Source organism: Sapajus apella, unplaced genomic scaffold (assembly GCF_009761245.1).
Source record: "Sapajus apella isolate SASKATOON/1434 unplaced genomic scaffold, GSC_monkey_1.0 scaffold6, whole genome shotgun sequence".
Lineage (NCBI taxonomy): Eukaryota > Metazoa > Chordata > Mammalia > Primates > Cebidae > Sapajus > Sapajus apella.
Genome location: NW_022436946.1, coordinates 47,968,877 through 47,986,397, shown reverse-complemented (window position 1 = coordinate 47,986,397; position 17,521 = coordinate 47,968,877). Strand labels below are relative to the sequence as shown.

Genomic DNA, 17,521 nt, shown 5'->3' with positions numbered 1-17,521 from the left:
ATATATTATATATATATATATATATATATATATATATATAATATATATATATCAAAACATCATGTTGTACACCTTAAGTAAATAGAAATGAAAATGAATGTAAATCTTAGTTTGGCATTCTGAACAAGTCTGCAAAGTTGGCTGGAACCCTGTAACATATACAAGTGAATTATGTACTGTTATTGGAACAATCCATGAACATAACATTCTTAGAAATAATCTCAGTGTCCATTTTGCCCATCTTCACTAGACAGTTATATAGTCAGTATTAGTAACTAATAAGCATACGTTGTCTCATGGAAGGAATGACTAAAAAGACATTATCTTTGTGGATGAAGAGTTATTACCAGAAGTGATTTTGTTTTTAGTTCTCACTTACTGCAAAATATGCTGTTGGCAGAGGGTATCATTTAGGATCTGTTGAAAATACTCTTAGGGGATCAGGTCAAATTCTAGGGGTTTGCTCGAACTCTGATAAAAGTTGAAAGCAAGAGTGTTCCACTTACTTTTAAGCTAGCTTTCCCTCTCAGAGGAAGCTCCTGATTTCTGGTCAAAAACCTTTTCTCAGGGAGTTGCTGAGGGGGCAAATCTGCTCAACCTGAGCGGCTCCATATTCTCTAGCCCTCCATATTCCCAGCCTAATTCATAGACATTTATCTCTTGCATTTTAGAAACAACATCTGAAACCCTTTCTGCTATAAGACAGAGAGTTGTTATAGATACAACTTTCCCCCACTTTCCTTCTCTGATGTACCTGCGAGAACAATAAACTGCAGAGTTGAATATTGGTTCCACCTTCACTAGCTGTGTATTCATAGGCAAATTACATGACCTCTTTCTGTTTTAGTTTACTTATCTTTAAAATGAGAATTTTGCATTTGATAAGACTACTCAAAGAATTAAATGTAGTATTTTATGCAAAAGTATGCCTGCCTAGAATATAGCAGATTTCAGATAAATAATAGTTATTTTTATCCCTGAATCCTTGCATTAAGCTCCCAGAAAAAAAAATAGAGAGCAAAGGTGGGTAGAGAACAGTCCTGAGGATATATATTTGGGTGTTTCCTTATTATCTGACAAATTAGACCCTGTGCTTTGAGGAAATGTATACTTCTGCCTCTGTATGCCTTCCCATCCCACACAGTGGGAATTTCTCTTCAATCTTCCATACTCCTAATGATAATTGCTTCTTTCCTTCTTCTTTGGAGATAGGGTGGGGAGTCCAGCACAAAATATTTTCTGGTACAACACACCTCTCTAAAAGATGCCACTTTTGTATGTTCTGCTTTTCTATTAGTGCTTTCTAAAGAAGTAAAAGCAAGAATATCATATTCTTGCTAACAGAAGCTACCATGTGGCTTTAGAAATGCCATGGACGGTGTATTGTCTCGATTTTTTTCTCATTGTTATGTCTTCATTTCCCTGGAACATAGTTGGTGACTCAATAAATACTTGCTAAAATAGTGTTATTAAAAACTGCGATTACTTTTGCACCAACCTTATAGTTAGCTAGAGGTTAAGTAGGACATGGAGATTTGGGAATCTGCAAGGGAAGAGGTAGCAGTGGTGGGGTAGTTGAGGGAAGACACTGCAAAGTATTGTAACCTCAAGAGCCTAAGATTTATACTGGTAGAAAGAAAGAACGAGAGTCTTTGAAATTTTCAAAGATTTATAAGTCATCAAGGTAGAATGGCCCTGAGTGTTGGACAAGTATCCAATCACATTTTATTATCCTTTCACACTTCCATGTTCCTGATAAAAAATACCACTCCTTTCTTCACACTCCTTCATACTCTAATACTTTATCCCTACTAAAGACTCTCAGTTTGCATTTTAGTTTTATTTCATGAAGAAAACACAAATAACAACAGGACCTTGTATCCTCTTTCTGTTCCTATTCTTCCCCTTACCTTCCCTTCCCTTACTGAAAAATTCACTACTAAATTCTTTAGGTGAGACCAAGCAAAACAGGAATCTGCATGAGAGTTAGGATCATGGAAGGCAGTGGTAAGGAAGGTGTCTGTGGAGCAAGGTAGCCCAGCATAGAGCTTTGAAGCTCATGTAGGAAAAATAGACTCTAAACACCATGCTTAAAAACTAATTGACATCTGTGTTATATACTCTGCCTCCCTTCTTATTTCTTGGGTTTATTGACCATTCTCCTATTCCAAGGTAAACCCTTCTGCTTCTACTAGGTCCTATCCTTTCTTGACTTAATCAATGTCTTCAGCATGTTTATGCCCAGTTATGGCTAAAATGACCTGAGGTAATAGGAATAGGTGGGAAGCATGACACCTGGTCTCTAGTCCTAGAACTATTTTTAACCCACTCTCTGATTCTGAGTAACTTCTCATGGTCTAGATTTTCTCACCTCTAAAATGACATTGCTGGAATAGATTGGTGGTTCTCAGCCTGGGGTATAGGGGCTCCTCACCAGCCCATGATGGCCTTCAAGGCATCTGTGCATCTCCCAATGTTGCCTGCAAATTTTTGAGGTCATTTCACATGTGTACATTTTGTTTTCAGATAGGACAAAGTGAAAACTGAACTAGAGTAGATATCCTTGAAGTGTCTTTAAGTCCTGACTTCATATGAGTTTAAGTTTTGAAAGAGACTACAAGAGACAGTGTGATGCTACTCTGTACAGCTAGAAGGCAGTCTCAGTTCTGCCATATCCTGAGTATGTCACTCATTTTCTCTCACTTTGGTTTTTATGATCTACAAAATGAAGGTGTTGAATGAGATGATCCCAAATAATACTTTTCATTTTACATTCAGTTCAACAAAATCAGGCCAAAACAAACAAACACATCTTGGTAGTAAGCTTGAATTCAGACTGGTCTCTGCTATGTCTTCAGAAGTGGAAATCTTGAGCTGCTAATGTTCTGAGAGCACTTTGAGAGGGAAGGAAGAGAGGGTGGGAGCTGGGCAAGAGAGAGTAAGGAGGTTGGTTCCTGCATAAGACTGTAGCTGAAGGACTTAGCAACCTTCTAAATTTTAGGAGAGTAAACCTGAAGGGTGACTGGAAATGGAAAGGAAAAAGCTTCATAGTTGCCCCAGAAGAGACTTGAGATCTTATTCCTTAAATATTTAACTTTCTAAATCCTAAAATAACTTATGAAAAATATCTCTTTATAGCATTGGATTACTTTTGAATCGTTAAATAGATGTGTAGAGTCTAATGCTCCCTTGTTAGTCTGTTTTTCTCTTTGGAATCTAGATAATATTTTGCTATTGAGCAAATGAATTTGTCACAGCACACATAATTCTGATTTGTTCTACTCTGCCAGCTCTCTCCCCTTTTCTCCCATGCTGTTGTTAGGACTTGTTCTCTCTTTACAAGTGTGTCCTGTTTGCTTCAAAAAAGAGATTCATGAGTAGGCTCTCAGATCATACACAGCACTAACAGGAAGTTGTTAGCCTCTCTTTTCCCAAGTACAACGTGGGCCTGGGGGCAACAGTGTGGAGAGTGGAAGGTCTATCTCAGCACCATTCTTTCATCCAGTGCCTACTGCATGCCAGACACTGATAAACACTTAATGTCAAATTAGACATACCCTGTTCTGCACTCTCAGAGTTATCACAAAAAAGCTGGGTGCCTTCACTCAGGGATTTCCACTGGAATCTGCTCGTGCTGGTGTTTTACTCCTTCTTCCTTGGAAGTGTGTGGATGTAATCATGACAAGGAGAGAATATTTAGCCAGTAGACAAGTTGTCTTCATTACTCTCACGGGGAACGGGACTGAATGGGGCATTTTTTCGGAGCCTGGCCCAAACTTGGTTGTGCCTCGAGGGCCCATTAGGCTGCAGGTCACAGCAGCTGGAGCCCAGGCGCCCAGAGCCGGTCACGCGTCTGTGCTGCCCGCTCCAGGATGCACAATAGAGCCATTGACTATTTATTTACTCGGTAGAACAAGGCTGCTGTTGACTTAATTACGGGAGCCTCCCAGACACCCCCAGGATCTTTAAATGACTAAGGGGCTCTCCGTTGCCACTAACTCATCCCTCCTTAACCTACGTCCTGAGCCCCCTCCTGCACGCCCCCCCCCCCCAAGAATGCCCAGCAGGCATGTTGGAGGACCAGGGCACAGAGAACCCTGGGTGGTGACCAAGAAGGAAAGACTGGCAGGATTGAATTTCTGTATTTCAGAGCTAGTCTGAGCCAGGCGCTAGCCTTAGGTTGTGGAACATGGCCCTGCTGCGCCAGGGTCCAGCGAGGGCTTAACCCTACCAGGACTGCAGTGAAGGAGGCAGCAAAAGGGCAAATTGTGGTGTCCAGCTCAGACCAGTGGTCTACTTCCAGAGAAGTAGCCTCTCTACTTCCGGGACTTCGGAATTAGATAGTGGAGAGCCACCAGGGATTGGGGCTGCTTGGGGACTGCAGAGCCCTGGAATCCCACCTGGCCCTTCTTTATACAGCCCCGTTTGAAACGATCTCTTGAGCCCAGTGCGCCTGGCCTGTTCCCGCTCAGCCTCACTTAAATATCCTCGCGAATCGCAGCTCGCCAACTTCCTCTGGGGGAAACTGCTAAGACTCAGCTCCAGTTAATATTGTAGGGCTGAGGATAAAATAGCAACGGTATTGAATAGATGTTGACTTTTCCGACCCAGAGGAGCGGAACTCAGGGATTGTTTGCAGAAGCTAATCGTTTCCACCGAGAAGCGGGGAGAGCCTGGTGCGCTCACCGCGGCCAGCCCCTCCCTGGAAGCCAAGCTGCCGGAAGATTCTGGGACTCAGGTGGCCCTCCCCATCTCTGGCCTTTAAAATAAAGCCTCCCCGCCCCCGAGAACTTGGACAGGTGGTCGCCAAACCAGGACAGCTCCCCAGACTCCTCTTTCCAACCTTGGAGTATGCGGCCTTCGGTTCGGTGCCCACTAGATCTCGAATCCAACTTCTTTTTAAAATTTGCTTAGGTTGAGAGTTCCAGACTTGGGCGGGAGTAAGAAGGCTCTACTATTTAAGGCGCCAGACTTACACAGAGACAGCCCTAACCAACCTCCTGACATTCAGGGAAAGTCCGTTTCCAAGCATCCGTTCTCAGCAGTGGTGGCAGGGAGCAGGGCAATGTGACTCCCAGCGTCTGAGGGAATACCGACTGCAGCGCTACCAGAGCGCTTTTGTTGTGTGCGCTGGAGGTGGGGTGGAAGGTGAGCAGATCAAGATCTTTCCTGCAAACCCCAAAGGGAAATGGCCGTAGTTGGACTAAGAGGTACACTTTGGAGACTACCAGCTGCCCTCCAAGCCCTGATAGTAGAGAAGTTTCGTTGTTATGGTTTTGGGGAGGTATAAAAGCCATCACCCAGAACCAAATGTGTTTGGGCTCCTTGTATGTGCTGTCACCACTCAAGGCCAGGCAAATTCCTCCGCGCTTTGCCTTACTCACTCCCTGACAGAGCATCTCGGCCTTAGTCTCCCCATCCCAGGGGGTGGGTGTGCGCTCAGGGAGCGAAGTTAGGCCGGAGGCTTCGTAACATCCAAGTCTGGGGACACCAGGAATTCTCTTGCTCTAGCTCCTGTGGTCCAGGGGTGGGAGGTGCCCCCGAGTGGCCGCGGCGGCCAGGAGCGTGCGGGGCCGCGGAGAAAGGAGCGCGGCTCCTTTAAAGCAAGAGGCGAGGAACCCCCGCCAGGAGGCGTGTCTGTCTCCGCCGCCGCCGCCGCCGCCGCCGCCGCCGCTGCTCCTCGGTCACCGTCTTCGCCGCTGCCGTCACTCGCGCTCGGCGCAGGCGGCTGCGCTGCTCTGTCTGGGAGCCAGGGACTTTCCGCCCGACCTCCTCCGGCTGCTCCTCCCGGAGGACCACCCCACCCCCTCCCCGCCCACCTCACCCCCAGCGCCAGGTAAGGACTCCCTGGTGGTGTGCTGCACTCCGGGCTCCTTCCTGAGGTGCTTGTTTTCACGGGGACGGGAGGGACTGCGGGTGGGCGAGGGGCATTTTCCGTCGGAAGAGAAGGAAGAAGGCGAAGAGCAGCGCTGCGGACATCAGTGCGCTCGGGCCACCCGCTGGACCGATTCCCTGCGAGTGTCTTTGTCGGGCTCGTCTCAGCCAATTCCCGTCAAGCTTGCAAGTGGCTCTGTTGGCTGCAGTCGCCTGTGTTCGCCACATAAAATGATTTAATAAGTGGACGTGTCAGGAAGTGGCCTCAGCTACGGGGACTCACGCGAGGCGAAGAAAAGGAGACAGATGGCAAGAAGCTGTGTGTCTGCCTGCGGGTCTGACGAACTCCCCATCCCTTCTTCTGTCCACTCATCCTTCCATTAACCCGACTCCTTAGTTCTGCGCTGAGGAAGTACATTTATTTTAACCGGTACCCGTATTAAGAGCTTCGGAAAAAACTTGGAGGGCGTCCCATTAGGGTAAAGAGGGGGCAGTGTTACCAGGGTGGATCATAAACCTCAAGAACTTTTAACGAACCACATACTCTGATATTTTTACCTTTAAGGAGATAGAGTTTCTTTACCAAACAACACGACCAAGCTGAGGCTCCTTAGAGAATGATTTCCTGTTTAGGCAATGGGGAATATTAGAAAACTTACTACTACTAGCCTTTTGATAATGCACTGATTATCTTCTATCGTTTCTTCATCTCCGTACCGTAAGTATTCTATCATCAGAAATTATCTTATGGATTGATGATTATTTTCACCTCATAAGAGATGATTGGCTCATTTGTGTCTTAATTAGTCAGTTTAGTTGCTGGGAGAAATGCAATTGTATTTCAATCTTGATTTGTCTTAGTTCATTACTTTATAACTTTATAGAGCCTATTCCTGTTACCACCAAGGCCGCCTGTCAACTTACAGTGGCCTTAAAAACTTTTGAGTCAAACAAACAACAAAAAATTGAAATGCACAGGGGGAAGGTGATAGAGAAATGAGTAATATTTGGAAGTTTTACCTGTTTGTTATCTCCTATTTAAATCCATTGAAGATCACACAGGCTGAAATTACAAAAAAAAAAAAAAAGTTATGGGATACGTAAATCTATTCCACTTCAGTTTCTTAATTAAGCTACGCTTCTTTTTAGTATCTAAAAATTAATTAAAACTCTAAATGTCATTAATCATCAATGCAGCAGAATGTTGGTGGACCAGCTGATAATGTGTTCAGAATCATAAGGGGTAGCATAGCATACATAGTTAAGAAGAGTGAGTTGTAAGCATGCAACAGTGTGATTTCAACTCAAACCTGACTCAGTCCTGACTTTATTCTCTGAGACATTTAATGCCATGTATAAAGAGGCTGTTTATTTTAGCTAAGTTGCAATGCAACAGCCTACTTGCATGGAAAAATAGGTTAGGTGTTACTATAAGATGAGGCCTCTCAAATGTCACATAACAGCAGGACTTCCATGACAAGCCAAGTGGAATACTTAGTAAGAATTCCATGTGAAAACATTAAATATAGCTATGGCATGGAAGAACCTTTGAAACACCTTTGAAATTCAGGTTGTTCTGGGATATATATTTGCTGTTTCCAGCAAAAGGTATAGGCATTGTCTTTTAAAATGTTATACTATAAAGATTATTACACATTTCCTCATACCCCAGCAGGGGGCAGCTAACTAGAATAAGATTCATTTTCACTGGGAGAATAGGAAACTAAAATTGCTTCTCAAGTAATAGTGCCAAAGAATATGAGGTCATTAGTGTCCGCAAATATAAAAATATAGTGAAAGATGAAGCTAGTGGTTTTTGTTGTTATTGTTGTTGGAAGAAGCTTTGCATTAACATGATATATATTTTCTTCTTTGTCAATTTGTCATAGATTTGATATTTATGTCAGCCTTCTATTGTTTTTTTTTTTTTGAGGTTTACTTCTAAACACTGCTTCTCTCTGTGTGTACATGTATGTGTGTGTTTGCAGTTTGTTATCTATGCTTTGACCTTGGAACCTACAGACCTTGGCTCCTAGAAATAAAGAGTGCCATATGGTTAAATGAGAAAAAAAATGAGACCATAGAATAAAATATATAAGTATTACTATTACTAAGTGTATATAATTGCCTCACCCAATAGCCATCGTTTTCTTTTTCCTTTAAGAGAGAAGCAAATTACAGAACTGACACAATTTTTAAAAGAGTTAAATCTCGTCAGTGAAATACTGTATAAGGACTTTATTAATCCTTCATATAACCTCAGAACTATGATGTGTGGTATCAGTATTGGGGAGAAACTTGTAATAACTTCAAAACTGCCACGCATTAAAGCATCAACTATGCCACCAAATTATTTTATTGTCATATAGAGGAGGTAAATTTAGCAAATTTTTTTCCCTAGGAAGCGAGTTTAATGAGAAAGAACAAGAATTAATCTAATTACCCCTGTAACAGATGGAAATCTGGAGGTGGAGAATTGAAAGTGATAACTAATAGTACATTTTAAAAAATGTCTTCAGCCACTGAATATTGACAATATGTTATTCGGCATTCTGAATTGTGGCCTTTCTGGCAATTTTTTTTTTGTACCAACAAACAAGTAGTTTAGTGTTCATGAGCAAACTCACAATTAATGTAAGTGGTTTGTTTTTAAAATAGTGTGCCCTATTACAAAAAAAAAAAAAAAAAAAAAAAAAGGATGACTGTTAGTACATCTCAGATATATCAAGCAATATCAGTTAGTTGTACTGAAAAATACACATAACACAGTTGATAAAATAGTCCTCTTGATAGCGTGAACAATGAAATAATTCCAATTCCTTTACTCTGTGTAGTAAAAATTTGCACATTGTCACTCAAATATCATATTACCCATTCATTGTACTACTCCAGAATAAACCAGTGCGTGGAGCGCTGTCCGTGGTCCTGAAGAAAGGTCATCTCCAGTCTTGCAGAAGTTCAATTGGACAGGTGGAATTGCTGTCTAATGTGTTAAAAGTCTTTCAACTGAGTTGATGGATGTAAATGAATCTAATTTAGCATATGTGCAAAACTGATTCTTTGGGGATCAATTAATAGCAGAAAAAATTCCAATCTTTTAACTGTTTTATTAAGAACTTCATGAATATGGAAGTTTGATTTTTCACTTTTCCAACTAGATATCCAAATAACCCCCCCCAAATAAATAGTTTAGAATGCTAGTTTCAAGTAGAAAAGTTGCAAGCATAATGTAAAATGTTATTATATTGACAGAATACATGAACAAGGAGATATGGTACATTTTGTTTTCTCAGGTTCCAATAAATGCCAGCTACACTGCAAAATTTCAGTATTTTGATTAGTCACAATAAAACATGCTATTTTCAGGCAGTAGATATCAGTTATATTGGCAGATAAAAATGTGAAGAATTATTTTTTTCCCCTGGCAGTCATTATTATCTCTGCTAGGATCAAAAAGAAAATGAACAAACAGAATGGAATAAATGAGACAGCAAATACAAGACAGAACATGTTGGGCTGTACATGTTTTATAAGAGATATTTTAAACATGGACTGAAGGAGTCGCTAGATACCCTTAGTTTTAGCACTAGGTATTCCTTTTAAGGTGCTCAAATACTCAAATTATTTGATTGAATTGCCTGCTAGACTGCAGAACTAGCCATTCGTGATACTTATTTTTGACACTGCAGTTATTGCCTCCATCTTAAAAAAAATAAATGCCACTTAATGCCTTTGCAAAATGTAGATTTCTTTTGAAATCAACACTTTATAATATCTTAAGAAAATTTAAATTTAAAAAATCACTGTAATGAAATGAAAACATTGTAGTGTTTTCTTGCTGTTTGGGGGGAAAATTACAAGGCAAATATTCATATCACCCATATTACTCCATATTTAAAAATTAGCTTTCAAATAGAATATATTATTTTTGTAAGATTTAACCTATGCCCTGTTAGTTGGTTATGAAAAAGAGATTAATTATAAGACATAAGTCCAACAGTTTGCCTTTTGTGATGTTTAATCATTTAAAAATGTTGACAATGATATTTTTATTATACTTGTTTGTTTCATTTAATGTAAAATATTAGCATTGTATATTTTTAATCAGTAGACTGTGCATTACCTATTTTAATAATAAAAATGTATTTTTATGTTGAATGAAATCCCTGTACTTTGTTTCTTGCTAAAAAACTCCTGCTAATGAAAGCCAAGAGAGTCGCTACCTGGTCACTCTAAATATTTCCACCAGAAAGGTAGCAAAGAACAAAACAATTTAAGGGGAGGTTATAACGCTCACTGTTGCTCAAGCTATGATTCCATATAGCTTTAGAAAAAAGAATGTTCTCTTTAGAAAAAAGAATGTTCAAAAAACCAAAATGTGAAGAAATTTAGGCATAAATTATTGAAGGCTTTAGAGTTTGCTGCATGAATTTAGACATCATTGTTTTTACATATGCACAATTATTTTCTTTGAGCTTAAAAAATGGGTGGAAAATGTAATTTCTCCATTTTAATTTGACATTTCCCCCACAAAAGTTCACTGAAGAAATTTCTTCTACTTCTGGGTAACAATCAAGGAATACCCCAGTCAAGTTTTTAAAGAGTGAGTTTATCTCTCCAATTGCATTCCACATAGAAAAGTATAAATAAGACTCAACCTAACCACAAGTTAGATTTGCAGTAAATTCCTGTATCTTAGATCACTTTCTTTTTCACAATTCCCAAACTGACTCTGATTTAGCTAGTAATTTGCTGAAATTCATCAATTGATTGGAAGAAGTCTGCTTACATACACCACTTATTCTATCAGCAAAGACTCATTGAAAATAAAAGCAATGTTCTCCACATAAATAAATAAATCCAACTTCTTTCTTGCAACTCAAGGCGGGCTGTCAGATCGATTGCATAATAGATATTGGGGAGCTCACTCGCCGGGAGCCTTAAGAGGAGAGCAGCTATCTCAATCTTTCTCACTTAGTCTTGGCTTCACGTCAGAAGCAGTGCAGCAGTGCAGTAGAATAGGGCCTGGCAAAACCCTTGCAAGCAAAGCGCCTTTTGTGCTGGGACTGTGGCACGCTATAGACATCTCGTCCATTACCAAGGCTGGATTTCCTATTGATTTTTCCTCCTCTTCTGCTTCCTCAGGCTCGCGCGGCCGGACATTGTGGGTGTGCGTGCTGGATTTCTCCCGGATGCTCTCCGAATAACATGGATGTCCCACCATTCCTTGCAGTGGAAGGTTGCTCCTTGGCGCAGTGAGTGAAGAACATGCAGCGATTGCTAATGGGTTTGGGAAGCGGAGACTCCTTCCTTTCTCTGTGACCATGCCGTGATCGTGTCTGCGGTCACCACTCCACGCATCCTCATTTCTGCCCGAACCCGGGAGCTGAACGCTAGATCGGGGAAGTGAGTGCCGCGCGTGTGGACACAGAAACACCATGAAGATTATTTTCCCGATTCTAAGTAATCCAGTCTTCAGGCGCACCGTTAAACTCCTGCTCTGTTTACTGTGGATTGGATATTCTCAAGGAACCACACATGTATTAAGATTCGGTAAGATTCCCCATCCCTCTCTGTTGCCTGGTATCCGCTCCCAGGCAGCCGGATGTAAACAAGCGGGTTCGCTCTGCCTGGCGGTGGGCTCTGTGGATTCCGATCTGCTCACTGCTCTGTAGTCTCCTGGGGCTTTTAAAGAACTCCTTGTGCTTTCATTTATTCTCTTCTTTATTTTTATTTTTAGCCGCGGGAGGGTAAAGGAAGTGCCAGTGTGTGGTAGTGGTCTCTGCATTACCTCCCCACGGTAGCTTGCCGCGGAGACGGGATGATGCTGGAGGCACTGTCAGCCTACACTCCCGCCTGTCTGCCCCCGAGTCCGACGAGCCTGGAGGGGTGCGCGGTCAGCGCGAAAGTGCGCGCCGGGGTTGCACGCCTCTCAGCTTGCAGGGCGGGTGAGTTAATACCCGGTAACTCTTTGGCGAGTTGCGCTCGTCCGCTTCCGCCAGGGACCAGGCAGTTCTCACGTGCAAATGAAAGGTCCTAACCCTTTCGATTTCTTTTGCCAGAGAGCCTTTTCGATTGTTTTCACTGCTTTTCCAATCCCTTGCTGCTCTTACTGGGATGCAGAGCTTTTAAAAAATGTAAGATTTGAGGTTCTACTTAACACAGGGAGGTTGGTACTTAGCTAGAACGAAATAACTCAAAATTAGAAGGGCTTTTTTTGTTTTTGTTTTTGTTTTTAACTTGCTAATTCCCCCTCTCACAGCTTTCTGGGCATTATGGACTAATTAATGATGAAGGATAGTACCTTGGGCGGTGGGAAAGAGTAGTTGTTTGGGGAGAGGTGACTAAGTCTGCATCTTTATTTCACCCTGGCAAGAGGAAAGACGGTAAGTAGTTACATTTTTTATGGGAATGTATTGCTTTTCTAAGAATTGGGGCTTCTTTGGAGTTGAAGGAAAATCTCAACGTGAGACTCCAGTGGAAACCCTGGTCAGAGGGTCAGAGTGATTGCTTGGAGAAAATGAAGCGTGGGCGACGATCAGCTGCTCTGAATGGCCAAAGGAGTTTTAGTAGGAGCAGCACTAGTCAGGGAAAGTTCCCTGAAGTAGATAAGAGGAAGAAAGGAGAAAGCCAACAGGATGAATGCTCCCATTGTAGGCACTTCCTCTGATAGTTCAAGTGGATTCAGACCAAAGAGTGCAGGAAACCATGTAATCCTGAGCATGTGTCTTTGAGATAAAAGGAGACACATAAAGTCACTCGGTCAAATTTAAACTGAAGAGTAATTGCCTGCATTTTCTATCATGCCAACAGCATCTCCTGTCTTTCCGTTTTTCCATATTTTTTTTCTTCTTCCGCCAATGATAAAATTCACCATCTCTCATAGGCTTTGTAGAACCAAGGTAGGGATGCTTTCACATGCATTAAAAAAGGAACCTCACCTGACCACACAAACTCATAGATGCCCACAGTCAAAAAGGCTGGTGGTGACAAAAAAGACACTGGATTATGGCTGGCTTCCTACTGTAGTAGTTTTCCTGCTTTTTTTCATGCCTTGAGATGGTACTTAAGCACGTTGCTCTTAGCAACAAGCATCCACAGGAAATGATTGTTTCTGTGGACAGGATTAAACAGGTCTCTATATCATTAGAAATGTGTGTGCACGAACATATATGTGTGTGTGCATTTGTGTTTGTGTGTGTGTGTGTGCTTTCAGCAGTTAGGTTTCAAATATGGTAAGTGCTACAGTATGGTAGTTTGCCCAATATTTGGAGTTTTTTATCCCAGTTATGTGGAATCCTGAGGAATCCTGATGTGTGTTTGTGAATCAGTGTGCATTACTAAGTGTGTTTGCTGACTAGATTAAAAAAGAAGACTGGGAGCTGGAAAACTGTCACCAATACTCTAAGGATTTAATTATTGCTACTCTGGTCTTGCAGCACAATATTTGCTGAATCATTAGATTGTTACATTCACTGATTATTTCATACCTTCATATTATAAATCTTGGGGACTGTAGCAGAGTGTGTAGCAGCTTTCCAAAAGAGCTCTCTCTCTCTCTCCCTCTCTCTCTCTCTCTTTTACACACACACACACACACACACATGCACACACACATACACACACGCTTTCTTAGACCAATGCTTACTAGGAATATCTTTAAGAAATGGGATAGTAGGCAAAGATCTCCACACTAGCCCCTTGATACCCTTAACTAACAGCCCAGCTTCTAGATAACCTGCTGTTTTCTACATTAACTTCAAACATCTTCCACGTGGAGATGCATTTCCTCTGATTTCTGACCTGAGTTGTGGGGAAGAGGACTGTGTACATTGTTACAGGAACATTTCCCTGTTGGGGCTATTTTGATGCAATGGTGGGAGTTTTATTTTCTTCTGGAGTAAACATGTTCTGAGTGTATTGGATGGTTGGTTGAGCACATATAAGCCACTCTTGAGAATGGTTATTTTCAACTTTGGCTCAAAAGTCGAGCCGGTGCCCCATCCCTGGCCCTGTGCCTTGGAAGGGAAGAGTTTGGAGTTGCACATGGAGCAGCTGCCCCGGGTGCTGGAGAGACCAGCCGCCTCTGCTAGGGAGGAAGCATGCAGGGCCCCTTCCATCCCCAGTCCTGGTGTGTAGGGCGCCTGCAGCCGCCAGGCGCCTCCGTTGCAGCGCCATGGCAACGGAGGAGCCCGCCCAGGCGGCCACCCCAGCCCCCCTTCCCCGCCGGTGGAGACTCTGTGTTATCCTTCCTCTTGCTCCCACTAGGACTGTGATTCGACCCGGCGTCCTCCTGTCACCTTCTTGAAGGCAATGGGCAGTCCCCGCTTAGAGTGCTGAGCCCTTGTCTCCTCCTTAGCCTCCCCCAACACCGCTTCAGTGTGCATCACCCTCTTCCCCACGCTTCCCTCGCCCTCTTTGTATGACAGACACACACAGTCTCTCGCACACACACACAATCTCACCGACACACACTCTCACGCACACTCGCGCGCCCACGAAGGCACATACGCCCTCCTGAAAAGCCTCAAACTTTAGCACGGTGAGGTCTATTTAGTGCCCAAGAAAACTTTGCAGTTACACCCAGGAGCGCCTGTGTCCTATTTCTCCCTTAGCTCCAGGCCCAGCGGACTCCGGCTCCACTGCACTCGCCAGCCTGCTCCTCTGCAGCGGCTCAGCAAACATCTCTGAGAAAAGGTATCCAGAGAACCGATCCTAGGGCGCTGCTCTAAGGCTCTATAGCAGTGACCTGAGGGTCAACCAAGGGTCACCGCCAGGCAGGCGGGCGAGCCCCATGCAGTGAGTCTTGGCTGTTACCCCGCCTTTGATCCTGTGCCGGGTCAACTTGGGTTTTCTTGGGTGCCCACCCTGCGGGCAAGGTGCATTTTAGAGAGTCAGTTTTCCTACCCCAGGTCGAGCGAGAAGTTCCCAGCCTATGTAAATGAGGCATCTTTGTTTCTCCGCAGCTGCGTCCCAGCCTAGCCCGCCTACGGATAGGGTGAAGGCGGGACTCTTCCGTCCGCGGGGGTGTGACCCGCAACTCCACGGTCTCCCAGCCAACGGCGGAGGTACTTGAACCTTGCTTTTGTTACTTTAGCCAGTGCTTCTCTTCTGGGCATGCGCTGACCCCTGCTTCCCCAAGGAAGTGCGAGGAAGCTCAGAAGCCAGCTCTGGCTGTGTGCTGGGCTGGCCTCGAGCTCACCGTTCGGGAGCACTAGCGTGTTTAAGCATCTTCTTTAAGAAATCACTCCCCAAGCGATCACTTGCTTCCGGTCTTCGAGGTCAGATTGTGATTTGAAGTCTTTATCTAAATTGGAATTTAGAACGCCAGCAGCAAAGACGTCAACCAAAACTTAGACTCCTTGACAGCATCTCCAAGGTTTCCTTTCCGAATTGCTGAGCTTATGGTAGGCCGGGTCTTCCCTTTTGATGTTTCGATCTAACTTTTCTCTTAAACAAGCCAGTTGAACTGCTCTCTTAAAGGTTTCCCAGCAGAAGTCTTCCCTCCTAGACGCGCTGGGGTCTCTTTGGCATTGCGCACTGACCACCTGTTAGTGGGACAGCACTCACCTCCTTGCGCACACGCAGAAGGTGAGCACAGCCAGTTTAAGGGACCGCCCATACGTTGTGGGATAAAATCTACAACGTGAGAGAGAGAGAGAGCAGAAAGGGTTCATATGGAAATCCTGCTATTTTGCTGGGCATCTCATTTGCTCAGAGATAACAATAATTAGTAGCAGATGTACTGCAACATCGCAAAGTGAGAGTGAATTGACTGAGCTTAGAAGCCGCCACTCTACAAATTCTTTGAAAGAGGTTTTTCTTTCTTTGAGAGGTGAGGTGGGTGGGAGGGAGGAGTGGCCTTACATCTGGAAGCCGGAAAACTGACTCCCGGGAGGCGGGGATCGGGGAGTAATAGAGGCTACTATCTGCAACAGATAAAGCCCGAACACCTGCTTAGCTGAGCTCTGTAATGCAAGAGAGAAATCTTTCCAGGAATCGCCAACACAACGGCCACACTTTTTAAAAAATCAGTTTTTCCCATAAGTTCTCACTTACTCTTAAAGTTTCAAAGAATAACTTCATGTGATCCATCAACAGAGGCACAATCGTTTCAGAAAATGACTTTGAAAAATGATCTTTTTGTCTTCTAGAAATTACACTCTTTCTCTACCCAGACACATTAAATTCAACACATTTTCAGGCTTTGTGAGGTTGTCTTTCAGAAGCGAACAGGGTTTATATATCAGTAGACATTTCTTCAGACAAGTTTTGCTTTTTGGTTTCATGCAAGTGATCATTACGATGTGTTCATTCTCTGAATTCTCAAATGACACTGTTTCAACATTTACTCAGCACAGGAAAGTTAATGTAAATTCCTCTCACATGAAGAAGGAAAATACCATAGATCAAACGATGGTGTATCATTGATTATCAGAGCCTTTTCAAGTTTGCTCACCATTACATAATGTGTTGTATATGTTAACAATGACATAATCTTTCATGACATTTAGTTATCATAATTTCTGATAAAGAAAATGCTTTGCTCTTTTGTGGTAAAAATTTAACGTTCAAGTGAGAGAAATTACTTCACCTTGTCCTTCAGTTCTTAAGATTTGACTTTGTTATGGTAGCCCAAATTACATTTATTGCCTGGAAATTGTCAATGCCCATTTTTGCACATCAGAGCAGAAAGTAGTTTACTGTCTTTAAAATGTAACATACTGAAATTATTAATCTACTGTATGCATAATACTTAGGGCTTGCAGGAGATCCTTGATTTTCCTCAGTAGGATGATATGATATATTGAAATTTAAGTGTTGATTGTTTTTCATTTGGGTAGCGAAGCTTTATCTTCAAAGGGCTTTCAATTTGTAGTCCAGTTATCAAAGTATTAGAAGTGCTTCAGATGAATCTTGTACCCTAAATCTTAGCATGAAAAGTAAGGTCAGAAACCCCCGAAAGGGAAAGAAGTAGGTGCACATCATCATTATTGACTAGTCTAGATTAAACACTGCAGAGGAAGATTTCAATCTGATAACGTCATAGGGTTTCCTGTTTTTCTTTGCTGCTTCTGCTGACAATTTTGTAAGGTAATTAAATTGGCTGATTGAAGTCACAGTGGTCATGGGGCGATAAAGACCATTTGGATTTAATGGAATTTAAAACAACAGAGCACTGAACACAACTCTTACCGAACAAGAATTTTAATGGCCCATTCAGGGTGCTGACTAAATAGAATGCCCTTAACAAGTTTAATTGAAAGGGCAAGGCAGATTAGCACTATATAGTCTTTACGGTTGAAGATTGGGGAATTAAAATTATCCCTTTAAAAGACTCATTAATGCATCATCAAGATTTAATGTAGGTTAAATAAGCTTTCTTTAAACCTTTATCATATACTGTGAACTTAAGTTTAGGACCAAGTTTCAATAGTAAAATATTTTTAAGAGCTGATTTAATAAATGGAATTATAGATCTTTCTCATTTGAAAAACAAAAGGTATTAAAATTATTTGAGCATATACAGCGTGTTGAAGGGTATTTATGATGAATTCTCTATGTTCTGTAACTGAAAGAAAATTTGACTTTTCTTTTAAAATTTGATTATTGATTTTTTTCTTATAAAGAAAGCTTGTCTGTAATA

The 17,521-nt window shown here is 42.4% G+C and overlaps 1 protein-coding gene across 7 annotated transcripts in view; it reads left to right on the top strand.

Moving 5' to 3' along the window:
* The first annotated feature begins 5,688 nt into the window (after positions 1–5,688).
* GRIK2 (glutamate ionotropic receptor kainate type subunit 2) overlaps positions 5,689–17,521 on the top strand; it is a 728,978-nt gene continuing 717,145 nt past the window's right edge. For 5 of the 7 annotated variants that reach the window (XM_032275168.1, XM_032275174.1, XM_032275171.1 and 2 more), the window contains exon 1: positions 10,615–11,427. In XM_032275168.1, the coding sequence (XP_032131059.1) occupies positions 11,313–11,427 (115 nt within the window). In that variant the 5' untranslated portion in view covers positions 10,615–11,312. Of the gene's footprint in view, positions 5,837–5,942; positions 6,593–10,614; positions 11,428–17,521 lie in introns of those variants that run through there. The other 2 variants (XM_032275169.1, XM_032275170.1) reach the window with 2 other exon arrangements.